Source organism: Somniosus microcephalus, chromosome 14 (genome assembly GCF_052327205.1).
Source record: "Somniosus microcephalus isolate GS21.2 chromosome 14, FLI_Smic_1.0, whole genome shotgun sequence".
Lineage (NCBI taxonomy): Eukaryota > Metazoa > Chordata > Chondrichthyes > Squaliformes > Somniosidae > Somniosus > Somniosus microcephalus.
The window spans coordinates 44941896-44957804 of NC_141000.1; the positions used below are offsets into that span (position 1 = coordinate 44941896).

General features: G+C 40.2%; 2 protein-coding genes across 8 annotated transcripts in view; one reads left to right on the top strand and one right to left on the bottom strand.

Annotated features, from left to right (window-relative positions):
- The window catches only part of zrsr2 (zinc finger (CCCH type), RNA-binding motif and serine/arginine rich 2), a 38106-nt gene extending 33792 nt beyond the window's left edge, over positions 1 to 4314 (top strand). For all 3 annotated transcript variants that reach the window (XM_086006525.1, XM_086006527.1, XM_086006526.1), the window contains exon 12: positions 2240 to 4314. The gene's annotated coding sequence lies outside the window, so the exon portion shown is untranslated. The remainder of the gene's footprint in view (positions 1 to 2239) is intronic.
- Positions 4315 to 4583: 269 nt separating this feature from the next.
- LOC147107471 (AP-1 complex subunit sigma-2) overlaps positions 4584 to 15909 on the bottom strand; it is a 198150-nt gene continuing 186824 nt past the window's right edge. For 2 of the 5 annotated variants that reach the window (XM_086006531.1, XM_086006528.1), the window contains one exon: positions 4584 to 5574. In XM_086006531.1, coding sequence (XP_085862657.1) covers positions 5527 to 5574 — 48 coding nt within the window. In that variant the 3' untranslated portion in view covers positions 4584 to 5526. Of the gene's footprint in view, positions 5575 to 7163; positions 7325 to 9422; positions 13111 to 15909 lie in introns of those variants that run through there. The other 3 variants (XM_086006533.1, XM_086006530.1, XM_086006529.1) reach the window with 2 other exon arrangements.

Sequence of the window (15909 nt, forward strand, 5' to 3'; positions counted from 1 at the left end):
CTATTGGTGGGCAAATGGAGAACAAGAGGACAGGGCTGAGGATTCTCATTTTGCATGGGGAATCGCACGCCCTGATTTTACATCGCAAGTTCCAACTATTCACGCCGGGCTGGGGAAGCAGCGCACGGCACAGCCCTGCTCACAACCCCAGACTGACAGCCCCACCTCACCTGTCTGCTCCTCGCTTCGGATCTCAGTTTGGAATTAGAGCCCAGGTTTCAATCAGAAATTAAGGAAACAGCTGAACAATGGGTTTCGAGGGGGAGACCAGACAGGCTGTCCTGAGGGTGGGGATCATTTATGAGTAACATTTATAATCATTTTTTAAAGAAAATCTCTATGTATTCTTTTGTTTTTAAATGTGGGAATGATCACATCTTTTTCAAAAATGTATTTGGAATAGATTTGGTTTTTATCTCATGTATGTTAATCTTGCATCGCCTGCCTAGAAAGTCCAATCAGTCTTGGTCCTGGGTTTTGTTGGGTCCAGGTGTGAAGTGTTTTTTGGAGTAGGTGATGATTTGAATCGCACCGTACAGTAAGTTGTAGTAGCGGCACACTGCACTCCTCGGTCCTTCCCTTTTTGATATGGAGGAGTAAAAAAAGGAAAAAGTGAGTGATTAAAGTAAGACCTTCAGGTCGAGCGAAATGACGTTGAGCCCAGTCTATGAAACAGAATCCAAAGAGAGATAGAAGCAGAAACCGCAACAAGTAATCGACTGCCTGCTGTGCCTCCAGAGACCGCTCGCCCGACAGTGTGTTCGAACTTGGGCCGCTACCAGTCCCACCAGGTGGGGTGCTGGAAAATGCAACTTCCAGCAGCCCACAGGAGTGCTGTAGAGCCGGGAGGAGCGCACTCCCTTCAGGGAACGCTGTAGAACTGGAAAACTAGTCGGAGCTTGTACGCTGCATGCTCCACCTAGTTTTTCACACATTTTGCAGAAGGATCCTGAAACAGGTGCAGGATCCTTCTTTGCATATTTAAATTGAGCCAACGCTGAATTCAGGCAGCCTCCAGGAATGCCTAAAAACAGTGAGCAGCAAGATGGAAGCTTATGGATACAAAATTGGCTCCGTTACAGGAAACAAAGGGTGGTGCTGGATGGAGGTTTTTCAGACTGGAAGGTGGTTTGCAGTGGTGTTCCCCAAGGGTCAGTTTTTTGTAAACGACCTAGTCTCGGATGTAGGGAGCAACATTATAAAGTTTGAAGATGATAAACTTGGCAAAGTAATAGATAGTGATGAGGATAGTTATAGGCTTCAGGGTGACAGGCAGGAGGGTGAAATGGGCAGAAGCATAGCAGATGGAGTTCAATGTGGAGAAGTGTGAAGTGATGCACTTTGGGAGGACTAATATAGACAGTATACTATAACTGGCACGATTTTGAAAAGTGTAGACGAGCAGAGCCACCTTGGTGTCCATATACACAAATCCTTAAAGGTGGCCGGGTGAGTTGATCAGGCATATGAGGTACTTGGGTTTATAAATAGGGGCATAGAATATCAAAGCAAAGAGATCATGCTAGAACTTTATAAATCACTGGTTAGGCCTCAGCTGGAGTATTGTGGACAATTCCAGGCACCACACTTCAGCAAAGATGTAAAGGCCTTAGAAAGGGTGCAGAGGAGGTTTACCAGGATGTTACCAGGGATGAGGGACTTCAGTTATGAGGAGAGGTTGGGAAAGTTAGGACTGTTCTCCTTGGAACAGAGGAGGTGAAGAGGTGACCTGATCGAGGTTTTCAAGATGATGAGAGGTGTTGATAGAGAAAAACTATTCCCTCTGGTGAGTGGGTCAATAACCAGAGGTCATAGGTTCAAAATCATTGGCAAAAGATCTAGAGGGGAGATGAGGAGAAATGTTTTCACTCAGTTGTCGGGATCTGGAACGCTCCACCTGAAGAGGTGGTGGAAGCTGATTCCATCAAGAATTTTAAAAGGGAGTTGGACGGGTTCTTGAGGATGAGGAACTTACAGGGTTACAGACAAAAAGCGGGGGTGTGGGACTGGGCACGACTGCTCCTTCAAAGAGCCAGCACAGGCACGACGGGCTGAATGGCCTCCTGTGCTGTAAGTTTCTATGATTCGATAACATTTAAATTTTGAAAGACAGCTGTTAACCATTTGAGTCATCACTTTGATTGTAGAGGAATTGGTCAGTGTAAAATCTTGGTATCTTGTGGGAAATAAAGTCAAGTCTCCTGTGGTATCTAGAGGTAACCATTTTTTTATATTTCAGATGTGGATTGTCACAATCTACGTTTGTGAAAAATGAAACTACATCGATCAACTACAGTATCAAGAAAGTGACTACAAGGGGACAATGCACAAATTCCATTTGGTCTTTCTCCCTCATCCTTTATGTACATTTTGTTGTATATTAAGTTTACTTTGATAACACTGTAAAACAAACTATCACCAGTTGATATTTTAGGCAAGTGTTTAAAGTGTTGGTTTAAAGTTAATTATGGCTCAATAGTAATCTGCTCCTGATGTAGTCACTATTTTAAATTATATGTTGACTGCAAACTAGGTAACTGTATAGTGTATAATATTTGCATTCTACCCAACACAAGACTTTGCTAATGAGCCATACTGTAAATATTTTGTAAAACCAGAATACAGGAAGAGAATTTTGCAAGTATTTTATATAAATTTTGCAAATTCCATTATACCTTTCTCACGAAAGGGAATGGTGTGTTACATTAAGCCGATTCCTCCGTTAGCAATTGGAAGCAATTATATATAGTTATTAAAAAAACTTAAATCATGTTGAGGGTAAATGATGGTGTTGAGAGATTATGTGGTGAAACTGGGGGTTGTTCTTAGATAGAGAAGGCTAAGGGGGAGATCTAAGTAGGTGTTCAAAATTAGAAAGGGTTTTGATAGAGAAGGAGCAAGTTTCCATTGGCAGGAGGGTCAGGACCAGCGGGGAGATGAGAAATATTTTTACTCGAGTTAGGATCTGGAATGCATTGCCTGAAAGCTAGTAGCAGATTCAATGGTATCTTTCAAAAGGAAATTGGATAAATACTTAAAAGGAAAAAATTGCAGGGCTATGGGGAAAGAGCAGGGGAGTGGGACTAATGATAGTGCTGGCCCTTTGAAAGAGCTATGTTTGTAATCCTTGAATTTCAGCATCCTGAATTGACTTTGAAATGAGGCTTTCTTACATTGAGTTGGGAAAGTAGAGGTAGTGATCTTCCTATGCCAATATTTACAGGAGCAAGCCCATGTTATTAACTAGCAAACTCAACATGGACTCAGTTGTTTTTGAAGAGGTTTTTAATATTGAGTTAGTGTCTACATGACTCTTGCTCTACAAGAGGAAGCAAAAAACGTAATAACCATTATTAACTAGCTGAATAGAAGAGCTCATTTTGTGGAGAATGCTATTCAGAAAAAGAGGACTCTCTGGTGTAGCTAGTTTTTACACAGAATATACAGAAACAGGCCGTTCGGCCCAACTAGTCTATGCTGGTGTTTATACTCCAAGTCTCCTCCCATTCCATCTGTCTCATCTCAGCCTCTCTCTTATTCCCTTTTCTATTTGAAAGCATTTAAGGACGAGAGAGCTGTGACACTAAGTTAGGTGGGGAAACGAGCAGGTCCTTAACCGGGTTCCAATTCTGTATGCACCAGCAGTCCTCCACCTAATGCATGGTGAATATTGGCAGCCTATCCAATATGGCAGGGCATCACTGCAAAATATGAGCCATTGATAAACTCCTGATATCTAGTCATCTTTGTTGCTCATTACTATCCCCTTTCAAGAGCAGTAATATCCTTCCAATAATTGTTACTAGATTTGCACACTGCTCTAAAAGGGTCTGCACCACAATCATTCTGATTGTGTATCCCACTGCTCATGAATCCAGTTTACTCTTTATATAAAAAGGAAGAAACAATCTTATCTGTGCCCACAAGTTACAAGCCAGAAATACACATGGAAGTGACCATGCTGGAAGAGCCACAAGAAGGTCTTTGAACCCCATTCTCACAAAAGGAATCAGTAAATACCTGAATTATCCTCAAGCCACCCATAACTATACACGTGGCACTACAGTAATGTGTCCATCATAGTTTGCCTACATAAGGTGCTTTATGTAAGTATTGTACAATAATATGCTTCAACCATAAAACAGTTGCATTGATTGTGTGTTTACTATAAAAATCAGTTGAAGTCTCCAAGTTAAAAGGTACACAGACAATTTTTTTTTATTTTTTTTAAAAAGGACATTTATTACTTTGTGTCTTGTACAATTATGTTGTAATACTTTCACTCCCATGTTCATTAAAAATGAAGACAGTAAACCACTGGACTACCACACGGCTTTATACCAGCACCAGCTAGTCAGGCAGCATTTAACAGCTAAAGCTTGCTACATTTTTTGCCAAACACATTAATTAAGCTATTGACTATTTGACCAAAAACTAAATTTAAATGGTAAACCAAGTTGATCAACCTGATTTGGCTTGAGGAACAAGATATATTGAATAAACCATCAGACCAAGAACATAGAAAAATGTCTGGAAAACAATCACATTTACCACTATTGAAGGCTACAATCATTTGTTTTGTAAACTGAAAATACTTTGATTTCTTTTTACACACTTGGAATAGCAAAACGACATACTAACTATATTCAGATTCAAACCTTTTTTGTTAAACGTAAACTGATCTGTGTCAAATGAAGCCTCAGCAATCTATTCCTTGAGGGACAGTGGTGCCAGATTCCAGAAGTGAAACTATCAGACCCCAGAAGTATTGCAGATACCACACCAATATTAAACATTAGTCTACGTCATTGATTTTTAGTTTGACATGATTACAGCACACTGCTGAACTAAATCCCTTTCATCTCCCTTATATTGCATCATGGTCCACTGATACGAGTGACCCTTAAAGGCAATCGATTTCCAATATGCCTCTAGAATTTGAGAATATTAAAAATACAAACAAAGCCAAGCCCACAAATGTGGGCTGCATAATTGTATTTAAAAAAGATATCTAAATAGCTGTCAACACTGGCTGCTTTGGTATAATGTGAATTTTTAGCACAAGCCGAGGTTGGAACATTTGTACAAAAGAAAAGACATGGCACTTCAATATTAACCAATCCGAAAAGGGTTTTTCACTTTAGCAACAAAGGAGGGCAACTTCCTATTAACAGAAATTGATAAACGTCATTTCCAATTCCTCGAGCCAACAACAGTGTCAACATGGGAAGGTCGGCCTGTATAGAACCGCGCCCATTGCAAATGGTCACTGCTCAAAATTATTCTGCATTTTGGAAAAAGGGAATCATTGTCAACCTTTGAATTTAAGTCAAGGCTCCATTTAACTCAATTTTCAAAAATATCTAGTTTTCCCTTTTTGACTTAACAATTAAAAATGTTGGCAAGTTCAACTTCTAACCAAAAAATCTAAAGGGACAGCATTTTACAATATTAGGCATACATTACAATGAAAGCAGTGAAATCTAGATCGGAATATTTGGGGCCTCATTCACTTTAACCAAAGACTTATGTCAGTCCAATTTCTTCAAGCACACTACGAGGAGTCTCGGCTTCCTGTGGAGGTAAAAATTAAACACTTTGGTAATCCAATTTAAACACAAATCAAGGAACAAGAGTCAAATTGTGTGTGCAAGAAAGTGGAAAAAAATAGAAAAATGACAAAATAGAAAAGCGAAGCACTGGAAAAAGATGATGTGCTTGCGGCAGCCATGTATAAAACAGTAAAAAAAAACATTTACCCGTCTTCCTTTTCCAATTTCAAAGTTATTTCCTCCCCATCACAACTTTAATGCAATGCTGCACCAGTGCCTAGTGAAGGGGATAGGGAAGTTTCTTATCTGTATCTAGGCACTCAGGAGATATGAAAGAGCAGCCTGCAGCCCTACTGGTTTCCCTCCACAGGCAGTCTCTGGTTTTTACATTGCACTTTCCCCACCCATAACCTGACCAAGATCAATCCATCGGCAATTGTGAGCTCAACCGAGATATCACCATTCCATCCAATGGGACGCCAGTGCTCTACATCGCATGGGTTTAGTTAAATGAGGTGACAAAAGACCACGGCCTAAAAATTCATCTCAGGCGGGATCGGATCGGCCGCCCAATACACACAGCACCTGGTATTCAGTTCTATTGACTGCAATGGAACTGGATATCAGACACTGCGCAGAATGGGCAGCCAATACAATACCATCTGTTTTGTGCCATCGCCAGAGAGGAATTTCTAGTCTCAAAAGTTTTCAAATGCAGCAACATTTTACAAATAGAATGAGTAGGTATTCAGAAGGGGCAACATGTTTGGAATGCACAGGCAATGTATAATTACAACTTACTTTGGCATCCTAATTAGGGGTGTGGCAAAAGGACAAAAAAGAAAAAATATAAGCATGCTGAAGACAGATGGAAAGCATTTTTATCCAGTCACCTACACTGATTAGCATCTCATTTACTTTGTTCACCTCTTCCCCCTCAAATTGTGGGCATAAAGAGTGGGGAGAGGGGTTTAACTTGCATAAAAAGAATTCTGCACTTCACACAATGGTACAGTATTGCTGTTTTTGCTAACAAAGTGACCGCCAAAGAAATCCTACAATTCCCTTTGAACCTCTGCACCTTTATGATAAAACAATTTAATAATTTCAAGAAAATGGCCATTACAATGGAGAGCTGTTGAAGTAATCATCCTCATAAATAACCCCAGAAGGAATACTTAAGAATATTGATATAAATTGTGTTTCAAATAACAGGGTCAAGGAATAGTGATAACACTAATATGATCAATGTCTTCCATTTTATGATCGGATAGCCTTAAGTATGCTTTTAACAAGTGAAACAAAATAGTATTTCCACATACACAAAAAACATCAAGAGCCTGGGCCAGTGCATGAACATACTACTGTGCAACACCAGAGGGAAAGGACATGGGTTCACGACTGATAATCCATAGTGAGCTCCCAATCTCAGCTAGGCTGCCTGTGGAGAGGTATCAAGCAGCTGCCGTGTACTTCTAGAGGGAAGAGTCACCCCAGGTTTCTCTCAGGCACCTCCAAGCAGAAAGGTTTGCCAGGCAGTAACCTGCCTGTTTACCCAGTTTGTGAATGGTGTGTGCAGCTGAAACAATACTTCAAGGTTGCTTCCTGTACCTTTAAGTTGGCCGATTCTTCCCTGTGGTGACATAGGTGAACCATGAATAAGGAAACTTGGAAGTCAGAATTAAAGATGGGAGTGGAGGAGCTGCAAATAAAATCTGAAGTGCTGAGTGGTTCAAGGTACATCCAATGCTGGCACTATTTTAAATAAACACCTAGTGAAAACCACCAAAAATGTTTAACACATAAACAAATCCACAGCGTATAAACTGTGTAATCACAGAAATCACAGAAACCCCACAGTGCAGATAGAGGCCATTTCGGCCCATCGAGCCTGCACCGACACATATCCCACCCTATCCCCGTAACCCCACGTATTTAATCCCCCTAACACTAAGGGTCAATTTATCATAGCCAATCAACCTAACCCGCACATCTTTGGACTGTGGGAGGAAACCGGAGCACCCGGAGGAAACCCACGCAAACACGGGGAGAATGTGCAAACTCCACACAGACAGTCGCCCGAGGCCGGATTCGAACCCGGGTCCCTGGCGCTGTGAGGCAACAGTGCTAACCACTATGCCACCGTGCTGCCCTTCACCATGTAATAATTGTCCCTGATCTTTAGCAAGTTGAAATTGAACTAAATAATTTAACAGCAGCCAAAGTTCAAAAAAATTAAAGATCCCATCTGCTTTATAAATGGATTAAATTAGCTATTTACAAATATTTTCCTTTATTGATTTTCAACAGTAATTTTTTAAATCAAATAATTCTGAGGTGCAAGTCCAGCCAATGTTTCTATGCCTATAAGCTGAATGCAGTTTCTACATTGGAATAGGAGACGAGCTGATTTTGATGTTTTTGTCAGGTCCCAGGTGCTTAACGCTTGCATAGTTCCATTGGTTCCACTGCCAGCGAGAAGCAGGCACAGCGAGCTGTGCACATATGAACTTTAAAACGTTTGTGGAATTTCCAAGTGTCATTAATCAGTTCCAAGACAATGATCAAGAAATGTTAAAGTCAGCCAATTAGATCACTAGAACTTGACTAACATGGCCATAATATGCGATTGGAATCATTCCATGCAGGAGATTCAAATTCCTTATTTGCTCTTGTCCTTAGTCTAGCAAGAAGCAGCACAATCTATTTTTATCATATAATTCCCTTCCATAGTTCTTTTGCAATCTCAAAGATGTGGTCTACGAATTTAGGACTCAATGACAATTAGTGCCAAATTATGGGTTGTGTTGTGCTTTGGGCCTGTGCTCACTAAGTAAAGTGAGCCTGTCATCTCAGGGTTTGAACCTAAATTTTCTGAGCTATTTTAATTGGGTTCACAAGAATTTTTTTTTAATAAATAGGCTGAAGAAATAAACATGTAGCACTCCAGGCACAACCTTATTTCATCAGTAGCCATACTGGACAAAAGACTTGCACGAAGCCTAACCTAACTAAGCAGACTTTCTGCATTGAGCTGTGTATGAAGATATACACATCTGAACCTCAGGAAATACAGACTATGGGAACAATAGTTCGTTTAACAGTTAGAATTCTAGCCCTGAAAACGCTTTGGTATCATTTTAAACAGCAGTTGACAGGCCATTAAACTTGACAGTTTTTTAGTTAATAAAAAGGTAAACACACCTTGTTTTTATTAAATAAATTCTAATGTAGAAAGAACTATCCCCGTGATCAGCATAATCTCACAGGTTAATTTAGGTAAACATATGGCAGCCCTCTCAAAGTCTCATCTCTGATTAGAATGCATTCATACAATTCATCGAAAGAGAGATCACACGCTGGCCTGGGTTTCATATTCAGATACCAGAATTTATAAAAAAGTAGGATTATAATTTAAAACAGTTCTTATTAAAAAAGATAGAAGTTAGGTGCCAGCATCTAAAACCAAAACTTGAAATGGTTTGCAAATGCCAAGCAAATGCTACTTGGCAAACATCACTTTTGGTACAGGAAAAACCAGTGTGGTATCCAGTCTAAACAGAAGTCTCAAACTTAATTCTCAGAAAAAGGACTAGCATAATCGGAGCAGTAATGCTCAATAATCTCAAATATTGAAGCCTAACTCCGGGTGGCCGTGAAAGTGCAGAATGAAAGCAGAAACTATGGAAACTGATGAGTGATTTGTTAAAACAAGGTTATGTTTTTGAATCATAGACCTTCCAAGCCAGGTAATGACATTGTTTATCATGACCACTCACATTCAGCAATATTACCATTTCTAATCAGTAAAACACCTTAAATACAATTAGAAGTTTAGATGCATATAAAATATAGCCATAGAAAACAGCATTTGATGCATGCAGGAATGTTTTTATTTATAACATGCCAAAACGTGCACTTTATAGAACAGAAGCTTAAAAGCTATTACTTACAATCACAAAAAAACATTAACAATTTCAGTCAGCTTAATGCACAGCAACAAAGGCCAAAACTAATCACAGCAGAATGCAGACAGAAGCAAACATCAGTTAGTGTAAAATATATACTTTTAAAAAAAGGTTGAACTTTGAAAACAGAAGAATTGCTCCCTGAAATGTGTCTTTGTACATCAGACTGGAATATTACCTTGTCTAAGGTAACTCTTCCTCTTCTCCCCCCACCCTACCAAAATGAACAGCTCTACTTGGGTCCCATATGAAACTGCATCAATCCAATGCGGATAGTGCAGATACATACTGTTAAATATAACTCGTTTCTGAAGCACCATCAATTCAAACATGTATACTGGGAATAATCATATGCTTCACACAGGAACTGACTATGGAAGAGCCTTCAGATAGTCAAGTGATAATTAACAGACTTGCTTATATCTACATCAACTCATCTGATAATTTACATCTTCTATCAGTGACTACTGAAGTGGTGAGATTTACAGTTTCCATACTCAATTCATTGTACGGATTTCTAACCACAAATGTGCACAAGTGCGGCATGAGGCAGTTCTATATCTCAGGGTCACTTTAAACTGATCATGTTATTCCCTCCCGCTTACATGGAACTGGAGCCATCCAGTACAACTCCCCGGTAGCTCACCTGTAATCACCTACATGGTTACAGAAAAAGTTAGAACTAGAGCATTCTTGTGGGAGTACAACTTCACAGGTTACAGGGCTTGATATAATGACTTGCCTGAAAAGACAGCCTGTGAAAGGCAAGCATCTGTTGTTGCATAATCCTTAAGGGAAGCAGTATTACAGACCAATTGTTTACCACTAAGAACGGAAGCAACTAGTGTCGACTGGGGGGAAAGCAACTGTCTCAGGCACAATTTGAAAGGCAATAACTTCTCTTGAATTGGCCACAGATTTAATTCACTTGGGACAAATAGTTATCCAGATTATTTCTACCCCTGGGTAGCAACTTCAATTCAATGCACATTCCAGCTTCTCCAAGTACAAAAAAGGTAGGGTTAAGTTTACATAGGAAGAGTGACATTGTCTTACTTCAAAGCTTCCAAAAGGAAAAAGAAATGCAATTAAAGCTGGTTAAGATACATCAATACTGCAATAAATATTGTTGAGTACCAAAGATATAAGTTAACACATCACTAAAACAAAACAAGCAGATGTATGCATTAGGCCATAGTAATGTTACCTGTTGCTCAGACACAATGATCCCCATTTCTGGGAAATTTGATTTTAATACCTTTTCCCTGGTCAGGTCCAAATTAATGGTTTTTTGCACAAAAATAGCACACAAGCTTTTTAGGGAGGAAGGAAGAAAGATTTCATCTTCTAACTCACTGCTTCAACAGGATCCTTTATTACAAACTCATTTAATAAGTAGAAATGCTCAACTTTGGTGTACAATTCTGTTCAGAAGAGACGGGGGAAAGATGGAGTGCGACCCTAGCTATGCAAAATGAGATGCCTACTACTGTATTGACATGTTCTCACCAGTCCATACCAATGCAGCTCTAGCAGTGATCACATTCCCTCTGCCTGTGTTGCTCTACGATATGCTTGTTTGCCTCAGATGCCAGTACTTATAGTCTCATTTATCTGTACTCCTGATTCTTTATTCACACCATCTTGTGACCTAATCTCCCGACAGCCACTCACTGATTACCAATATGGTCGGCAGAGAATGCAAAGTGGAGAAGATAAAGGGGGAAAAAAACTATTAAATAGATCAGGACCAAAAAAATGAATAAAACAAACTAAAATTACACAAAATAGACTGACAGGCAGTAAAATATAGTAACCCCTCCATTAAAACAAAACATTCTGCCCATTTCTGTGCATTAGCCAATAAGCTGGTCAAATTGTTATGGGCTTAAAGAGGCATCAAAGTTACATTATTAAAACTTAAATTGTGCAATCTGATTGGAATAATAGGGTTCCTAACGACTAAAGAAAGAATAGAATGCACATGGAAAATACCTCCAACTGATGTCATTCCAGCGCCTTCCCAGTCTGAGGCCAGCATACCTACACCATTTAGACTAAAAACTTTGTTTCTGTGAATCTGTGAAATGGGACACATGTATTCCTGTTTTCTCCAATTCAGAACACAACTATGTATGTGGAGGCCTAACACATAGACACAATGGCACTCAAGAATTTGAGGGAACTGCAGCCTCAGTAATTGCCAAAACAGTATTGCTGGAGAAGCAGTTGTTTCACAGATCTAATACTGTAATTATGGTAACAGAAACAGTTTTGTGCCACAGTGACATGTGAAGCACTGAACAGAAACACTTTGCATTGGCACTGAAGGTCTGAAGCTGCCTTGTATTATTGGATGGCACTGGGAAGAATTCCAAAGTGGTGACAAACAGGATCAAATACTCTTATTTGAAGATGCTATGACACCACGAGTGAACAAAATGATCCCAGCAAGACAAAACCAATTCCACTATTTTCTGGGGAAGCCAGTTACGAAAAAATTAACTGTAGTAAAAGTCATCTTTCCCTCCCATGATATTCTGAACCTATCCTTGGAAAGTAGGTAAGCATGGTGTGCATTAACTCCCTCAAATCTGCTTAGCATCTCCTCCGACATCCACATGGGGAAGAGGCAAAGAGCCATGGCATAATAGAGGGGCGATGGCACAATGATTGCAAATCACAAAAGGACTTTACTGACAGCCAGCAGGCCAGGAGCTTTCTTTCAACATATAACCGGAGGCCAGAAGCTACTTATGACCATGAAAGAATGTTAGTCAGAAGTTTGCAACTGAACTGAATATTTCAGCCTACTGGAGTTAGACAGTAAAATGGATTAAACAAATCTAAATAAAAGGAGTTACTTTTCTTCAGCTAGTAGGTTAGGCGAAAACCCAGAAAGGGGGGCAATTGATTGAACAAGGTATGGTAACAGCAAAGCATAACTAGTTACTTTTCTGTGCTCCAGATCATCAATCAGTTCCGATCCCTTCTTACACGTTTGCTATATAACCAAAGGCTGATATCCTGTACTTACTTGTGTCGATTACCATATTCTGCAGACTGCTATATGGACCATTGCAAATATTCTCATCAAAAAGATGCAGTATTCATCTATATACATAGAACTATTTTTTAAAGTTAGTGTAAATTCAGAGTTACATAACCATACAGATTTCACATGTAACAAAGCTTGAAGATCTCCAGAGAAGATCTCCAGTAGCAGACCTGCTTGATGCACATTAAAAACAGCAGGAAAGCCACCTGAGCCAGATCCAATGTCCTGAACAAGGCCATTAAATCCAATGAAATTATGATTAGAACAAGGGTTACACAGAACAAGATTTAAATGAACAGAGCACAGACATAAATTGCTTGTATATGCACACTAGACTGCTAGAACACAAAGAGCAAAGCAGTGATGTTCCTGTTACGTTTAGTTATTTGCATTACGTTCAAATGAACAGCTTCACACAGCCCAGGACAGCATTCCACCAACAGCAAAGCAGCCATCGTCACCTCCTCTGAGTCACCACGCAAGATGAGCCAAGCCATTAGTATACAGGAACATTAAAATATTCGTGGCGCGGCTACAGGGGAAGAAATAAAATGCCAACATTGTAAAGAGCATGCAAATCTTATTAACACTTTGATGACTGTGGGATGAAATTCAGTGTCAGTATAAAAATATATGGATGTTAAAATCCTGGTCCACCCATACAATGAATTATTTCAATGCTGAAGCCTGTCACCATGATTTCAAATTAGAAAGCAAAATGCAGAGGGTTAACAAATAACAGCATGCTGAAACAAGGGTGCTGCTTAATTAAAAAGACAACATTTGTATATTCTACAGACACAGCTTACATTGGTTAGTGAGCAGCAAACCATCAACAGATAGAATTGATTAAGCAGTTAATGGCTACATTCACATATCAAAAACATTGATGGAAAGGTACAATGTGTTTGAATGGCAAAAGGAAGACTGGGGAAGGGTAAACGATATCTTAATATCGATATCTTCACCATAGCAGGATTGCATTGTACCAATTGCAAATAGTCTCATCTCAAATAGCTTTGCCCATGAACACAACTTGTCAATTCAAGATAATATCAGTAATAGAAATAGATAGTAGAAACTCCTTACTAACCTCCCACAGACAGAGAAAAAGACTGCCAATACTGGAAATCAATTTAATAAATAGAAAGCACTGCAAATATAAAGCTGCTCCATCAGAATATATAAAGAGATGGGCGTTGGCCTTAGACGCTCCCTAAAGTCTACACATTAAATGTTAACCCATCTATTCTCTTCATATGAAAAGAAAATTCTGGAAACACACAAAATACACTCAGAATTCTCAGCATCTATAAAGAGAAATGATCTGTAAGGCTCTACACAAATACTAACCTGCCTTTCTCTACAAATGCATGAATCTGTGTATTTCCAGAATGTTCTGTTTTTACATTAGCCCTCCCGTCAGTTACAGTACAAGGATAGCACACATTTAATACAACAGGATGAGAGTTTTGGATAAAGGACTAAAATAGTAAGTGTCCCAGCAATCCGTGCTGATTTCGGAAACACATTTTGTACTGGCTAGTCTCCTCATAATGCTCAATTTTTAAAGTTAAAACTACTAATTTCCTAACAAGATGCCATAATTTGTTCCAGCACCTACAGTTCCATTCCCCTTCCCACTATTCATCCTTCGATATATTCATTTATAAAATCAGCTGCAGTCACTGCACTCTTGCCTATTTCAAGAACTGCAACCATATCCAATTATAATAAACAGGAAACAAATTTATGAAGAGCAGTTTTGAATCAGCCCGTCTTGTTCTAAGACAGGTGCACATGCACAAGCTTGTATATGTATAGTTGTTTTGAAGTAGTCATTTCCAACTCCATAAATTGCCACCATTCTGTTTCCACTGCCTGGTGACCAATAGAGGGCAATGAGTGCAAAAATCACTTTGGGGGGGGGGGGGGGGGGGGAGAGAAGGGGGGCCAGCGGGGGAGAGGGAAGAGAGGGCGGGGAAGCTAGAGGGGGGGGGGGGGGGTCGGGGGGAAAGAGAGCGATAGAGGAGAGAAAAGGGGGGGGGCGCGGGGGTAGAGAGACAAAGGAAGCGATAGAGGGTGAGAAATATAAGACTATTAAAATATTGCTTGATGGTTAAAAATGCAGATGTAAACTCATTTAAAAAATGGCATTTCCCTTTTATTAAAGTACAATATTCCTAATATGTATAATATTACAATATATTTTTAATTACAGAATTCCAAGCTTTTGTTACATCTATAAATGGCTGCTCTCCAATGTTCCACCAGGACAGACGTTTGCCGCTTTGAATAAAAAAAACTGGTGCACAGATTAATGGTCCAAAATCTCCTTTAATATGGCAACATGGGGTGTCATCAGCCACTGTCTACTGTATCATGTGTGTGCTGTGCCTGGGTCAATAGAGATTAACTGCCGGCTTCACGCTTGAATACTGTCAATATTAAAAAACAATCACAGAATCACAGAAACCCCACAGTGCAGATAGAGGCCATATCGGCCCATCGAGCCTGCACCGACACATATCCCACCCTATCCCTGTAACCCCACGTATTTAGTCCCCCTAACACTAAGGGTCAATTTATCATAGCCAATCAACCTAACCCGCACATCTTTGGACTGTGGGAGGAAACCGGAGCACCCGGAGAAAACCCACGCAAACACGGGGAGAATGTGCAAACTCCACACAGACAGTCGCCCGAGGCCGGATTCGAACCCGGGTCTCTGGCGCTGTGAGGCAACAGTGCTAACCACTATGCCACCGTGCTAACCACTATGCCACCGTGCTAACCACTATGCCATCAAGCTATGAAAAACTGCAATTTTAAAATGCAGGAGTATTTCAGCTTTCTGTTTTATTAGGAAAAACACCCGAGCACCATTCTTCAGTCTGGAGGACTTGTATGCCTTGGCTATCAACCGGCTAGTGGAGAATGGCAATTCACCGTGGTAATTGGTAGGTGCAAGATGTGGCAAACATAAGAAATAGGAGCAGGAGTAGGCCATTCGGGCCCTCGAGCCTGCCCCGCCATTCAATAAGATCATGGCTGATCTGATCTTGGCCTCAACTCCACTTTCCTGCCCGCTCCCCATAACCCTCGACTCCCCTGTAGCTCAAATATCTGTCAATCTCCGCCTTGAATATATTCACTGACTCCGCCTTCACAGCTCTCTGGGGTAGAGAATTCCAAAGATTCACGGCCCTCAGAAGAAATTCCTCCTCATCTCCGTTTTAAATGGGCGACCCCTTATCCTGAAACTGTGCCCCCTAGTTCTAGATTCCCCCACGAGGGGAAACATCCTCTCAGCATCTACCTTGTCGAGCCC